Below are 16,484 nucleotides of genomic sequence, written 5' to 3'. Positions count from 1 at the left end.
ATACGTTTATATATTTTCCACAAATATATAAACGTATTAATAATATTTTCGTTAAAAATTTTTCAATAAATACAAATATTTCTCTGTTGAACAATTCGTTACTTACATTTTATATCTAGCAAAAAATAATTTTCTTACGTGAAATATTTTTGATAAACCCACATACAATTTGGGAAATTGAATTTTCAAAGACGGGGATTTTTAAGGTATTTTATTGATGATAAAATACATTGTGATTCCATTATTCTGAAACGCTGAACTTGGCAAAATTAGAGAATAAGAAATACGAAAATATATTGAGGATAACATGTATATTATATTTGTTTCAAATAGTAAAAATTCGTTCAAATGGTTCAAAAAATATTTCTTCTTTGACGATATAAAAAACTTTTTTCCGTACATCACAAACATAAATCTCAACATTAATAATTACGATGTATATTAATAAATAATGTTTCTTCTTTCAAGTAGCATTAAAAGATTTGAAGAAAAAAAAATTGCCAAGAATTTGTCTTAAATTATATATTGTTGATCTGTCCTCTTTTTCCGATGTTACGGATATTAAAATATTTATTTAACAAGGAGCATTTAAAAATTTTAGAGGGTAACATCCAAATTAAATTGTACCTGTAACCTCTCAAGTGTTTAATCCCCCACTGGATACTTCTCGTACATCAAAAAATTATCGACATCTCATTCGATATCAAAACAATAAGAATTTGGTAATAATACTTTATTATACGTGACTTCATATCAACTTTAAAGGAAAATTGAATTTGTATTTACGCTAAGTAAAGATGAAAAGCATTAACATAGTACCTTGTTTGCTTTTTATATTTTCCGTGAGAATACTCGAGTTGTTTACCTGAACAACATAAGTACGTACATAATTATTTTCACCCAAAACAATATTCTTTGAGACTAAACACGAACCTTGTTATCCGAGCCAATGTTAGGAAACATCCAGTTAGGGGATCTTAAGGAAAACTTTTTTGCTCAAAGTGTCTTTGTTCTTTGTTATTATAATTTGGTGGGTTTATGACTACCGTCAAGCGATAGTAATATTAACTAAAAAGAAACTTTGACAACGTTGCTGGGAAATGACTTTCCCAGGTGTTTCCTTAAACGATCTTTGCTTATTGAATACTACTACATGTACTTTAATATAAGCTTTGGAGTGTGTGTTTATAGAAACACAAACATTTGTAATAAAATAAAGTACAGTTTAATTTTTTATATTTTTAGACAGGTAATTTAAACAAAAGCATATATCTGTCAAAATGTTGTATTTGGATATCTGGTAATATTTTTAGGCAACTGATTTGTACATGTGTACGTTCACAGTTATTTTACCTCTTTTATCATTTTTTTTAAATAATCAAATTAATGAAAGTATAAATATTTTTTTAAATAAAGGTAAAATATATGTGAACAGAGTGCAGTCATTGTATTCGAATAAGTATGATTAATAGTACTCGTATGATGTCTTTTCATTTATTATGTTAATCACCTCATTTGTTTTTCAGATAGTTGATGACTTCCTGAGTAAACATATTAGATTTATATTAAGAAATCATTATAACGGTCGGATTATAATTCAGACCGACAGACATGTTGAATGGTACATGAGTCGTGGGTAAGAAAACGTTGAGTACAGAAGAGGATATTGTAATATATGCCTAGGAAAAATACGTACGCAGAAAAATACCTTTAAAGAGGAATGCGTAGATTGCGTATACTACAACAAGAACAATATAAAAAAATCCGCTCCAGAAAAATGCTCGTAGAAAAAAGAAAACATCAAAAATTTCCATTACCTCCGCATTACGAAAATATAATCTCATTACAATTAATTTTCGGAAATTTTATAGAAAATTACAAAAAAATGCTCGTACGTTACCTTTGAAATATTAAAGAATTGTATCTCTTTTATTTACAGTTTTATTTAATATAATAAAATAAAAAGACTACCAAACATTAATCAAATTCTCTCATGACAGAATCATTTGCAATTTTGACAGAAGAGTTGGTTGGTTATTAAATTTGCGAGGTATTTTCTTGCTTGAAAGCGTGAGATCTAAAGAGACAAAATACAATCCTGTTATAGAATAATATTAACAAGAAAAAGTGAAACCTTCCACTCATTGGTACCAACGTATAAACATACATAATTTGCAGCATATTCCATGCGAACAAAGTGTAAAATATTTTTTTTTTTGGAATTTCAATGACAAGTGTGTAAACTTATGAATATTCTTCTATTTATTTTTCTACTTTGCTCAGTTAAATAAACCATATCGTAGTTGTACAGGAGAAAGTGACCAACTAACAAAACGTAAAATGTTAAGGAAGGATTTAAGTCACTTTTGCTTGGCAAGAAAATAAACATCAATGCAGTTAGTCATATTTAACAAGTCAATAAGTATATTAAACTTCCAAGTTTAAAATCGCTTTGGGATTTTTTCAGGGCAATATTAAGCTAGTAAGATATCAAATAGTCAATAATCACGTTTTTGTACAAAAAACACTTGGTCACTTTCTTCTGTATGACTACGATATATGTGTTATTTACTCCAATATGTATTTTATATTACCCAGGACTGGTACATCAATCACGTAGCCATCATTAGGTATAGATCAACTTTTTATTGCATCAATTTGATACAGTTCCCTATGCACTACTGGGTGCGGATAGAGAGAAGTAAGAGAGTTATAAGAAAATAAATAATTTAGCCCTGGGTTAGGTGTCAGGCATGGGGCACAAATAGACGTAGGTACATAAGTATATTCATGGAATATATTTGATATGCATATACAATAATTGCCTGACTCAAAATACATGTACATACTGTCATTATTTTGATGTAAAGATAATATTACTTTACATTCCCTTCTGGGTTTTAATAAATAGTCTTAGGCAGTTTTTAATCCTACAATTCTCAAGGGCCTATTTTGCTTAACTTGCAAGCTTTTTATTTTAAAAGATATTATGTTAAGTTTTTAGGTATGGTAAAATTAATGTAAGATGCAAAATTCTAAGCCATAGTATATTTCCAGTACCACCTGTATTGGTATAGAATACCGACACAGCATCTCATCTGGTTGAGTACCTAGCACCTCACATGGTACCTTCTTTATCTTTCTTAAAGAGCACAGGATAAAAAACTCACATGACAGTATATTTCAGGATATTACTTCTAACAAGTGAGAGTAGCGACCCAATTATATCCATGTATTTATGCGTTTTCAATGTTTTACTAGTGAACCATAACTATAACATAGAACACACTAGTGAAACGTGAAAAGGTTCGATTCTACACAGATATCGGAATCAATTCCGGCCAATACCGACAACATTCAAGTGACTTATCGTTTATCCGCCTAGATTAAGAATTATAATTGCCAGTGAGCCTTGGCCGTAAGCCGTTAATATAATTTACAATTCATTAAAATCAAAGTATTTAATAAATGCCTAGAAATTAAAATACTTCAAATAATAGTAGTCAGATTCTGAAAAAAATGTCTAAATTATACAATATGTTATAAATAAAAAATTAAATAATGTCTTAATTTTTTTAATCTAACTTAAACTAATGTAACCTGACCTAATCCAACTCCACGAGTTGGATTAGGGAAACTGTGTTTTTATATTTTGTAATAAGCCTTCAAATTGGACGTCTATCAATGCCAATTAAATGACTTATAAATCAAATTGGACGTTTTAGAAAACAAATTCTACGTTACATTGTATTTTATAAAAAAAAAATTATATATTCATTTTCGTACTACATTTACTGTCAGTGTAAATACCAGACCACATATTTTATTATCAATAGTAGCAAGTGTATTAAAAGAAGTTACTTCTACAAGCTATTAATAGTAGTCGTCAAGTTGGCAAACCTTCGCGAAGCGCTGTCATAGTCTGTCTGCGCAATGTTTTTAGTTTTGTTTAGTTTTCAGAAAAGATTTTCGATATTACTTTGTTTTATGATACTACCTTGAATATATGTATTTTTAAAAGTTTCAACTCTTTTTTATGAAATACAATAAAAACGTTTTAAAAAAAATAAACGTCCAATTTGCTTTGTCAGACGTCCAATTTGGTTTCAAAGGTAACAAATTTGGTTTTTTAAACGTCCAATTTGAAATGAAACCTGTTTTAGGAAGCTTACTACTTTTGTATTTTAAACAATTTCTAAAATGCACGGTAAGGTGTGCAAACGTCGTCCCGCAATGTTCAAGGTAGGTATTATCCATATATTTACTTGCAGTGAAATTAACAATATATAATAAAAATATTTTACTTCAATGATAAAAATAGGCTGGGCGTTAATTGACCAGAGCGCAAAAATAACTAAGAGTCGGGGGCGCCTAGAGCAGGGACGCTCAGAAAGGTAAGATAGAGTCACGTTTGTGAGAACTTTCTTTGCTAGTAGGTATGATCCATCGAACTCAAACAGATGCTCATCAGGAGTAATGAAGCTTGCAAGTGAGTTTGTAATTTGTTGCAGAAAATGTACAGCTGCTCGCTAATAGAGCCCTTCGTAAGGTCTAGAAATGGAGTGTCTATAAATCAATGTTTCGTCTAACACGGTGATTCCCAATTTGGGTCGACAAACGTACTACCGAGCTACATCTCATGTATAGTTATAATAAGTCATGCGTAGTGCGACTGGCGCCATTGGGCCACCTAACCCATATCTGATCTCAAAGTCACTCAAGTCGTCTGTTGAATGGTTCCAAAGACAAAAGTGATATTTGTGCTGACCAAATATCAACTAATAGTTTATATTTGGTAACGTTTTTTCTTTACCATAGAGCCCATATACCCTCTGCAGAAATCAAAAGACGTTTAACGTATTCCACTGAGGGCGCGTTTCCGATCCAGCCTACCCGATTTTTTGTTGTATAAGAAATCTCCGTTATGATGTTGGGCCACTTAATACAATACTATTACTTTTATAAAAAACACAATCATGATTACAGTAAAATAAATTCCTAAAAATATTTTTTTTCAAAACAATAATATATTTAATATCGAAGGTATATAAAAAGTTACTTAAGTGAAGTTACTTCCACAAATAAGAAGGCAAAATGCGCCCGCGCTTCCAAAGAATAATTGGCTTAGCTAAAGTATATTTTTCCCCTCTATAATATTCGTAGTTGTATTTTAAAAGAAAATCGTCTCTTTTTCGGGAGGAAACAAACAATGAAGGAATATGCTCGTAATATTATGAAGTTATCTTAACCAAATTACGTTCTGTATTCTCCAGAACCGAAGTTAAAAGAAAATCATTCCATTGAATGTATAATTTCTCCATAAAATAAACATATTGTAATGGAAATCTTGTGTGGCGGTAAACCATTTTCCAACACAAATCGCGTTTTATGCTAATTTCGAGAAAAAAAAACAACTTAACTATCGCGCCATGGAAAAGTTCGAGCATTTATCTGGGGATTCTACCCTCCCTCCTCAGTACACTTATCGTATGAATACGTAATGCATGAATCTCAATTTGGAACTTTACTAAAACAGAAGACGATACACCTAAATGTCCGGGTGCTGAATAAAATAATCCATTTACGCACAAAATTAGCAAATAGTGGTGCAGTAATTTATGTCAGTTGTAAGACGTGTGCGAAAAAATCATCCTAAAAAACCTCACATCAACATCTGTGCAGCTTTTAACAGTTAACACCCAAATCAATACTGAGTTAAATACTCAGACTATTAAATTTGCATCTCAACTTAAGGTGAAGCGTCTATCGTTTTCATAAGAAACGACATGGAAGTCTGAGGATTCCAGGGTTTATGACTTAGCATTTGGCTGAAACTCGTTATACACTTGTGTAACGTTCATTAGTAGACATCAATATTGGATTAATTTTTGAAAATTGTATGCATATATGCAATGTTGGTGTATTCCTTTCACATTCGAGTAGTTATTTGATAGATTTGGTGTGAACGGCAGACAGTGGCACGTTCAGTTGAGAAATTTATAGATTATTATCATTAAATAGAGGTGAGATTCATTCCGAATTAGTTACGATACATTGTTTTAGGAAAGAGATCCTGTAATCATATTTTATTATTAAATACTTTTATTTGACCAGTTTTTAAATAAATCTATTAGACACTGGATTTAAAACCCCACGGATGATATATCAATATTATTTTGTCTAAAAACGATAGACCTTTAATATTAATATAACATCCGTAGAGTGAATAATCCAAAATCAAAAAATATTCAAGTTGTCTTAAATTTTGTAATGTTATTTGTTATTTAATGCCGAGAAAATTCCAGTGTAAAAAATGCGCAACAGGCACAGCTAACTTGGCCACACAGTCTGTATTTATCACAATACGTAGCATATAACATACATGGGGAGACCGTGGTGCAAAGTAACATTTTCTATTTGTGGTTTTTGTGATAATACTTAATACGTTACCAGGTATTTAATACATTTATTTTTCTATTATTTAACCAATGATTTATAACATATAAACATCAAAGCATTTTGAAAATATTTTGAAAATATTTTTGAGACGTGTGTAGTATTATTTTCGACACTCGTTTTATGTTCCGTGTTTACAAGTATACAATAGGTATAAAATATACAGGCCAAAAGTTTATATATTTATTTTTCATTAAAGTTTTTGCATGTGAGTTAAGCCTTGTGTGTGTGTGTGTGTATGTGTGTTACAATCCTACAATCGTAATTACGAGCGAAGCCAACGTATATACGTAAATACATATATAATATTATTTTATTGTCAAACAAAATATTCTTTACCTGAAAATAAATTACGGTAGTCCGGGACATACATAATAAATACAAAAAACGGTTAGAAATTTAGCGCAATAATTAGTGTCGGTTCATAGAGTGATTGAAAAAGGGTAGACAATAGATAGTGACTCGAGGTAACTAGTCGAGTCGTGGTCGGCTCCTCAAATCAACACCTTAATAGTCGGTCCACGCTGGTGAAGATTTATAGCCGAGGTCCGCCCGTCCCCGACAGCGTGGAATTCATTCTTTGTGCCATAAATTGTGCAATTCGAGCGGGCAGCCGTTTATTTCACTTACTTTTATGCGGCGCGGCTGCCTTGAGTAAACACGCCGACCAAAAAACATCGAAGGCCCCAAAGCCTTTTTCTTTTGCGGGGATTACAATCAACCCCTTTCTCTTTTTCAGGATACTAGCTCACTTTGTGAGAACACAATCCTAATTTATTATGTTCGTTGTTTATCACGTGCTCGAAGAATTCCCGAGCGTTATTTAGCGTTAAAATTTCTGACTTAAATCCATCGTATCATAACTTCATTAGGAAATGGCCACGTCTCCTTCTCTCACGCAACTGATCCATTTTATTATTATTTGGAAATTCTATACAGTAGTGGATGAAATTCAATACGCCTGAGTTCTCTATTTTTTATACAGTATATTATTGACCGCTTCGGTTACTTTTTATGGGTTTTCGAATTACATACTTGTATGGTATATTTGCGCAAATTGAACAAAATAAAGTATGTAAGTAATAAATATACTTTAATAAGTAAGTTGAGTAATAAATATTAACGTGTATTTTGAAGAATCTACAAATAGGAAGGACGTCATGCAGCAAAGAAGTTTTCCATGGTCTATTACAGCCTTGAGGTATACCTATTTTTATTTCAAATAAATTATTGAGGTAGGTACTTCATAAACCACACATGTGAAAGAAAACCACACATAAATAAAAAATTAAAAAATCACTGATAGATATTCATAGTTTGAAAAGTAAACCTACCCCATGACAATTATACTTATAATAGGAATAAAAGAAGAAGAAAAAAATATTAAAATCAAACATAAAGAAAAATATGTAACGGCAAGTGTGACAGTTGCTGATAATTAAAAGAACTCGCAGCCAGGTTTTGAGATCGGTAAATAAATTTAAAGTAGTTTTTTTTCTATTTTGAAACATAAAATTACACTAGGTGTTATCATTAAATTAAATACCATATGTTTTTATTTTTTTTTAATTAAAGAGCTGTTTATATTACTGTTTTTATTATTTACAAAAAAAAACTTTAATTTCATATTGTTTTTGTGGGCCTAAGCGGCACAATATCAAAAATAGGAATCAAATTATGGTAGAGTGGGTTCGAACCCAGAAACTCGTACTCAAGAGTCCGCGATACTAACCACGGGACCACAACCCGACACAAATCACATGTTATTGATAATAATACCAAATTATTTTACTACAAAATTTCTTGTCTTGATACAAATTAAGCGAGAATATAAAATAAATTTTGTATGATAACCTTGATTCGCTTGTGGGTACCGTTTATCATTATTAAGACTAGTCTAGAGAACACGAAGGCAAGGAAACAGGATCAACTCAATTAAGGATAGAGACGTCCCAGAAGACTGAAATCAGGTCAGCGCAAGTATCTTTCAAATACTAAACTATGTTCAAATATACTTAGATAACCGTATAATATGACTTTAAATCTTCATGCCTTGTTAATATGATCGTAATAATATGAATATAAGATACAAGTGAAGATGCTCAGAGTAACGGATGTTACTGCTAAATACGAAAAGGAATGCAGGAAAAATTAAAGTAACTATTGAAATGAAACAGAAAAATAAGAATATAAATAATAATTAGAGTACTCGGGACTACATACTCATACTTGTACTTGCTTATTAAATTGAACAAGCTTCTGTTTTAAAAAAAAAACTTTACTTCACGTATGCAGCGTTTATATTATAAATTGATCATGATTTTGTGTTAAGTAGAGGCTATTGAAAAAACAAAGTTGTTATATTTTTCAATTTTGCTTAATTTAAAGTTTTTTTTCTAAAGTTTGTGCACATCTGTAAATGTTAAATATCTTGAAATTTAAAACTGATTATAATTGCCATTATGTGTTTTCATTTATGTATTTGTCTAGCAAATATATACAAAAACATAATTGTTTTGTGCAGGCATATCTTTTCTATTTAATCTTAATAAATATAAAGAATTAAATACATTGGCGTGCTTATTGCTAAGAAGTAATATCTTCTAACCAACCAAAAACAGACTATTGATATTGGTCAAAACGTTTGATACCTTAAGAGCTGTTTGCAATCAGATAGTGCTCGAACATTATGTATTAATGAGGAAAAAATCATAAATTACAATTTTCTGCTGTATATGATATTAAATATTTATGAAAATTACAAATTGATGATAATAAGGAAGGTAAAGAAAGAAGGGAAGGAGGTAGAGGAAGAACTAAGGGATCAGGTATGATGGACAGTAAGGATTCTAATGGTGGATGTCTAACACGTTTCTGAAAAGTTATCAGAGAAGGTGCATATTAGATGCTATACCTGCAATTATTTGTTTTTATTCCCCTTCAAATAATAACCAAAGTTTTATTTAAAACTTGTGAAATAATCCACGCCCGACAACCATCATCAAAAATATTTATTCGATCCCAAACGCAGGAAATTTAAAAATTAAAAGAGATAAGAAATATCCACATTACCCTGACATTTTATTTCACAGCGCCAGAAGAAATGAAATTGGTATTTTCCCCCAAAGCAGTCTTCAATTAAATTGTACATTATTATCCTTGCGTGAGAGTTGTTCTCTTTTATTTCTGTAATCGCATTAGCCACAGTTTAGCAGACATACGCCATGCGAGCCTTATTCTACTCGAGGACAAGTTCTTTACGAAAACAAATCACGTAGCAAACAACAGTGCCATCTGTGAATTTCAATAAGAAACAAACTAATACATACAAAAGCCAAGCATTTTCTTAATATGTATTAAGAGGTAAGTAAAAAAATATATTTTCGATGTGAAAGTTCTTAGGTGGATATTCAATAATTAATAATTGAACAAGAATCGAGAGGGAAATTTCAAGGACGCGTCACTTTTATTAGGCACATTTCATTACATGAGAGAAAAGAGAGATAAATATATAGTAATATATGTAGGAATATTCTACGAAAATGGCGCTGCATAAATTATCAAAAATTATCATTATGGTTATTTATCATGACGGAGAGAGAAGTTATTTATTATTTATATATGACTCTTAAAACAAACTCAAAGAAAAACTATTTTATGTTTTATTAAAAGTAGTTTTTTCTTCAAAAAAATCTTATTTATAACTAACCATTAACCGTTATTACAAAAAATCCATTATGTAAGTAAATGATTTTATTTTTTGGATGAAATGCCAAGTGTTAATGATCACATAGTTTTTTTTTTAATCTTTACAAATCTAGGGTAGTTGGTTGCGATAAGTAAAATGAGGTTTTGTTTTGAATATTAAGTTAAATCAGTAAAAAATACAGCTTATTATATAATTGAGATCATTCATATTCAATGTGTCATATTGAAATCACTATGTGAAAATTATTTTTTCGTGAAAACTTTTCCCGTGATTATTACTTATCAGATATTAGACAATAGAATTCAAATTATAATAATAAATTTAATACGAAATACGAACATAAAGTACTTGGCTCGTTTGTGACGAGAAAGGGAATATTTCATGTATACATATTTATCACACAATATCCAAATCTCATAATGTCTCCAAAAAATATGAAACGATTTGTGGTACAACGTAATGACATTGTATAATATTTTTAGGTAAAGGGCGACATTCGCAAAACCCAGTGGTGGCATTTTTAGGCGGAATCCTGTTTTTGATTGCATTTGGACGTTAACATTTCCAGCATTCCTGTTCTCCGTTTCATCACCGCAGCTGGGACCTGCTCCGCATCTCAATGTGAAACATCACACTAATGATATACATTACTTATAACTTTTCCGTGGCCATTTCCGCGCCATCCGACCTTTTAACGTTTAAATGCGTAATTCTCGACGTAAAGTACCGCCCTTCTTGTGAACAATGTGAGAACGAACAATACAACGACGAGTTTATTTTATAAAAACTGATAATACAAAATGTTTAACAAAAGCACCTTAAATAAACAGAAAAGAACTTTTGGGTTTATGAAAACCTTTTGCAGAGATTAGAATTTTTATGGAGATTGTGAACATTGTAAAAAATACTATATAATATAAATATATATATATATATATATATATATATATATATATATATATATATATACATATAAATATTTATTTATATATATATATATATATATATATATATATATATATATATATATATATATATATATATATATATATATATATATATATATATTTATCACGTTTTACAAAAATACGATTTATATTTGATTTTAAGTGTAACATATACTTTTCAAAATAACACTGTTAATTGAATCTCATGTGATTATTTGTTGAGTAATTATATAGCTACTGTTTGCTGTTAACGGGAAAAATTTTACTGTTATATGATATTTCGGATTTCATTATATTTATTTAGTCTACAGAATTGTCCAACTAAGATCGGAGCTTTTGTTATTGTACCATTTAAAGCTTTTTGGTATTCTGCCTTATTTGATATCTTAAGATTTAGATTTATATCCTACATAAGGGTTCCGATATATTTATCATAATCTTTTCTTGTAAATATCAGAAGTAGAAATATAATCCCAAGAAAAGGAATCTCGGAATTCAAGCGATTTTCGGAAACGAATTTTCCGAGATTATAAGCTACTAATCCCGGTTTTCACGGAATTTATCATGTTCACGCACTTTCAACAGCCAGTTATAATATCAGAAACAAAATAAAAAGCGGACTTGGAGGCGATACTTTACTCGATTTTCTTTTAAACACAAATAAATGAAAAAAATCTTAACTGTTTTGTCCCTTTTTATAAGTGTACATTTCCGCCTCCAAAGTGTAGAAATCAACGGTCCCGAGTTCGAATCCCAGGGGAGGGGGTCAAATAGATATAAGTGATATATTTACTCTAATATTTATTCAATATTACCCTGGACTGGTACCTGAAGCGGAGGGTTGGTCACATTTCCATCACGTGTTAACGATCAAGATAATACTGTGTTTATATGATGAAGTGCCCTGTGCACTATTGGAGTGCGGATAAAGGCTTGAATATGAAAAAATGAAATATTTCATTTAATATCCGTACCAGAAGCGCATGGCTTATCACCTTCCATTCATATATTTAACAATTTAGATAATATTGCTTATGTTCAATTCAGTGCCTTATGCACCATTAGGTGCGGATAAGGGTTACAAAAAAAGAAATTTTTGAGTATCCTTTCCACCAATATAAATATCTTAATTTTAAAAAGTTGTTATTTATTGTGATATGGCGGTTAACGCAACTGGTTTCGAATTCCGAAAATATTGATTTAGACCACTGACGCTTCGCGACGGTTACAAAATAATTTCTTCCGTATTAAACTTCATTTTTTTTAAAGATTGGACTTGCTGAAATCGAAAAATGTTATGAGTTGGTATATTCCGAAAAAAAATATTATTTGGAATCGAGATATCATAATATGATAATGTATTCCTATTTGAATAACGCTGGAACGTACAGTGTAACCAAAGTGACTGAAAGAAACTGTATTTTATTCAAATAAATGTGAATGATTCAGATCACGTGTTGATCATGAGAAAGTGTGATAGAGAGAGATAGTTGTTATGCACGTTACGAACGATCAAAAGAGATGGATTCAATTTCTCGCTCTTTATTTTACCGTGCAAAGATTACATAATATTTTGTTCAAAGAAACGGCTTCACTGATAACTTTACAAACTCTTTGGAAATCATAACTTTTTACTTTATGCAAGAAGGTACGAGTATTTATTTACCCGCATGCATGTGATTGACTACTACTTCGTGATAATAAATTCGTCTTCTTCTTAAATATTCTATAAATACTTTTAATTTACTTTTTTAAATTTTAAAATCAAACGCTGATTTTCAGGGTCTACTGAATTGCATTTTTTTAAAACATTATTCTTAATTATTGACAATTGTTTTTGCATTATTAAACTTCTATCGGACAATAGTTTGATAATACCCTAACAAGACGAAACAAATGTCACCAATTTTCTTTTTCAATTTTCAAGTTTTTTTTTAAAAATAAATTATACAACTTAGTAGACCGTATAAATCAGTACTTAATTTTAACATTTAAAATAAGACTATACCGTTCTAAACATAATTAAACGCCAAATTGATAAATAACAAAGTTTGTATCGTTTTCAGTCACAATTTTTTACTTGTTTGTGTTTTTCTTATTTTATTATACTACCTGAAGCGGAGGGCTGATTACCTTTCCTTAGTGTGTAATGTATCGCTCCATCATTTGCTGATCAAGATAACACTGTGTTTATGCAGTGCATTGCCCTATTATGCAGTGCCCTATGCACCATCGTGTTCTGATAAGAGTTTTAAGAAGAATATTATTCAATTCTTTTTACTTCAAATCCTCTCTTATTTTTTACACTGCCTTTTTGACTAAAAACTTCGGCCCAGAAGCTCGCCACTTGGACAACTGGCCTCTCTGTTGTCTGCCTCTGAATAGGATATAGAATACAGGTTGCTGTTGATGCCAGGACAAGAAAGCCTCATCTCTTCAGGGAATATCATTTTATTTTAAATATATAATAAATCTTTCGTCATTTTATAATAAATCGGAAATAGGAAGATGAACTTACCAACGACATGCATGTAGCTCGTCTTCATGACCGTATGGAAGGAAGGCGCATCCGCCGACACCTCGCACCGGAAGCGGCCCGAGATGGGCGGCGTCACGGAGCGAAGCACAACCGCAGCCGGACCGGATCTTCCCAACTGAAAAATAATCAACTATTAAACTTTGTACTTAATTATTTTTTTCTTAGTTTAAGTTGGCACAAGTTAGTTAAACTTGGCACAATCAGGTATGTCAAATACCTGAAAGTGGCCGGGTCAGGAGTCGAAATAATGGTCGAGCATGTATGAGGACATGAGGAGATGCATAAATGAAGAAGAGGCGAAGAATGTTTGCAAAGTTAGAGTGGTGTGGCGTTCTATTCTCTTTGCCTACTCCTGCGGTGAAGCGGCGTGATGGTTAGTTAGTAAGTTAGTTAGTTTAATTAAGTTTAAGTTTAACTTGGTAAATACCACCATTTTTGAAAATCTATTGTGACATGCATTCCGCATCATTTTAATGAACAATATGATACACTGATAAAAAGAAATAAACGTCGGGTTTTGGTCCCGTGTTTACTAAAATAATAATTAATGAATGTGTCGGCTTTGGTCCCGTTGTTACTGTTGCATACTCAGAGTTTCTGGGTTCGAGCCCACTCTATCACATTTTGATACCTACGTATTTCTAATATTAAGCCGCTAAGGCTCACAGAAATAGTATTAAAATGAAGTTTTTTTGTAAATAATAAAAAGACAAATATTTCTCTTTTTTTCAAATAAATAAATCTCGCTCTTCAACTTTCAACGTCCCAACTCTAAAATTTAGACTTGGCTTCACATACAGTGTATGAAAATGATGCGGAATGCATCAAACACGTCTCACAACACATTTTAAGACAGAGTGGTGGTTTTAACTTTATTTTTAAGAAGTAAAATTTTAATTAAAAATTCATATATTTTACCACAAAGTTACTGCCAAATCAGTCAATGAAATAATTTATTCTTCGTGATTCTACCTTCATTCATACCCAATTGTGTATAGAGCACTACCTCATAGACACATTACTATCTTAATTGTTATTTACATGAAGACATAGTGATAGACAGGTCGACGCTTAAGGTACCAAACCGGGAAGATATATATATATATATATATATATATATATATATATATATATATATATATATATATATATATATATATATATATATATATATATATATATATATAAATATATTTATATATTTATATAAACATATTATAACTATCCAACTAATCAATCATTTAATCAATCAATCTTCGTCTAATTTTGAAAACATGAAATTATTTCAAATAGTGTTAAAAGATTGTAAAGGCCTTTTTGAAGATTTTTTTTCATTCTGCTTTTGACCCATCTCTCCTTGACTTTAAAGGTCATTCTTTATTTTACACAGGAAGAGAAAACCCATTCGAGTAGACTATATTAGGTTGGTTGTAAAACTCATAATAAGGTAAGAAAAAGTGTAATTAATTAACATCATATTCCTTCAATATGCTGGTAGGAGAATTATATTTTATCAAACTATATAAAATGAAGTGGGCATGATTATAACGCAGGTTGTGATTGGGCCCAGATGCCTTATGGCACTAGAGAGATAACGCATCCTTGGTCCTCATTTTAAGGACATTTGTTAGATGCGTATTCATGAATAACGATTGATACGAACGTATTCGCTATATGTTGTGTTCAACCAAGGCTCAGTAAGACGCTGTAACGTACGAGTATTGTGTTCTCTCCATCTTCACATTTAGTCCATGGCATGGGTGAATACGGTATTTGCTAAAACATCGATCTAACTCGGAACTATCTCACTACTGATTGATTGATTGTTGGATGAATTATGCTTTCAGTTAAGTCGACGGATACCAAACGGGTAGGTACTTATATAGTATTCATACATTCATAGAGACAAGAAACTTAACATATTAGAACCCAGTTAGCCGCTCTTCCGGATTTGGCTTGAAAATATGGACGATTAAATATTTCTTGTGTCGTCTGCGTCGTCCATTATTTTTTCGACGCGGCCCAATAATTTAAACCCCACCATTGCAACGGTGTGCAAGCTAATAATTAATAAATTGCTGCTAATAAACCTACATATTCTATTATTTCTCTCATCTACCATATACGTAGTCACGGAAAAATACCCGTTGGCGTATAAAACCCATTCGGATTTTTTTTAAATTTTATTTATTATATATGATGTAAAACATGTTAATATTTTAATATTACAATGTTATTTCTCATTAGCATTGAAATATTAGAAATTTAATCAACAAATAAATATTGAAATAACGTTTTATGATTATAAGAATTAAAAAGCAAAAAAAATCAAGCATTGAAATAAAATAAATCCAATTCGTAATAAAAGATTTTTATCAAGAAATATAATCGAAAAATATCAATTATTCTTTTTTCTCTCATATCTTAATAAAATATTGTTTTTATGTAAAAGTCATCATGCTCTTGATTTAATTCAAAGAGCTTTTACATTTGTGAAATACCTTTGTAAATAAAGTATTACTTTATTTCCTTTCTCGGAAAGATATTGCTTTTAGACGTTATTTTATTTTCACTGAATAATTATTAAAATCGAAATGATTAACATTATATAAAATAAGGTAGGTACCCACGGCATATAATGAAAAGATACTAAAAGCACAACAATTTAATTTTGTTTACTGATCTACGGAAGAATTTTATTAAATGGAATTCCAAACATTTATACAGGTTGTAGTAGGTATTATTAAATATGTTGGTATTAAAAACGCAATATGTACCCGTATATTAAAAACGTAAAATGGAATCGACAATACTAATTTGTTAAAATATTTCA

General features: G+C 30.6%; 1 protein-coding gene across 3 annotated transcripts in view; it reads right to left on the bottom strand.

Annotated features, from left to right (window-relative positions):
- The window catches only part of LOC148308499 (uncharacterized), a 62,580-nt gene that overhangs the window by 14,845 nt on the left and 31,251 nt on the right, over positions 1-16,484 (bottom strand). For all 3 annotated transcript variants that reach the window (XM_088261624.1, XM_088261623.1, XM_088261625.1), the window contains exon 4: positions 13,631-13,766. In XM_088261624.1, coding sequence (XP_088117750.1) covers positions 13,631-13,766 — 136 coding nt within the window. The remainder of the gene's footprint in view (positions 1-13,630; positions 13,767-16,484) is intronic.

Source organism: Brachycentrus maculatus, unplaced genomic scaffold (genome assembly GCF_059751285.1).
Source record: "Brachycentrus maculatus isolate JH-2025_06_01 unplaced genomic scaffold, ASM5975128v1 h1tg000160l, whole genome shotgun sequence".
Taxonomy (NCBI): domain Eukaryota; kingdom Metazoa; phylum Arthropoda; class Insecta; order Trichoptera; family Brachycentridae; genus Brachycentrus; species Brachycentrus maculatus.
Note: the sequence above shows the minus strand (reverse complement) of the source record. Positions and strands in the feature narration are given on the sequence as shown.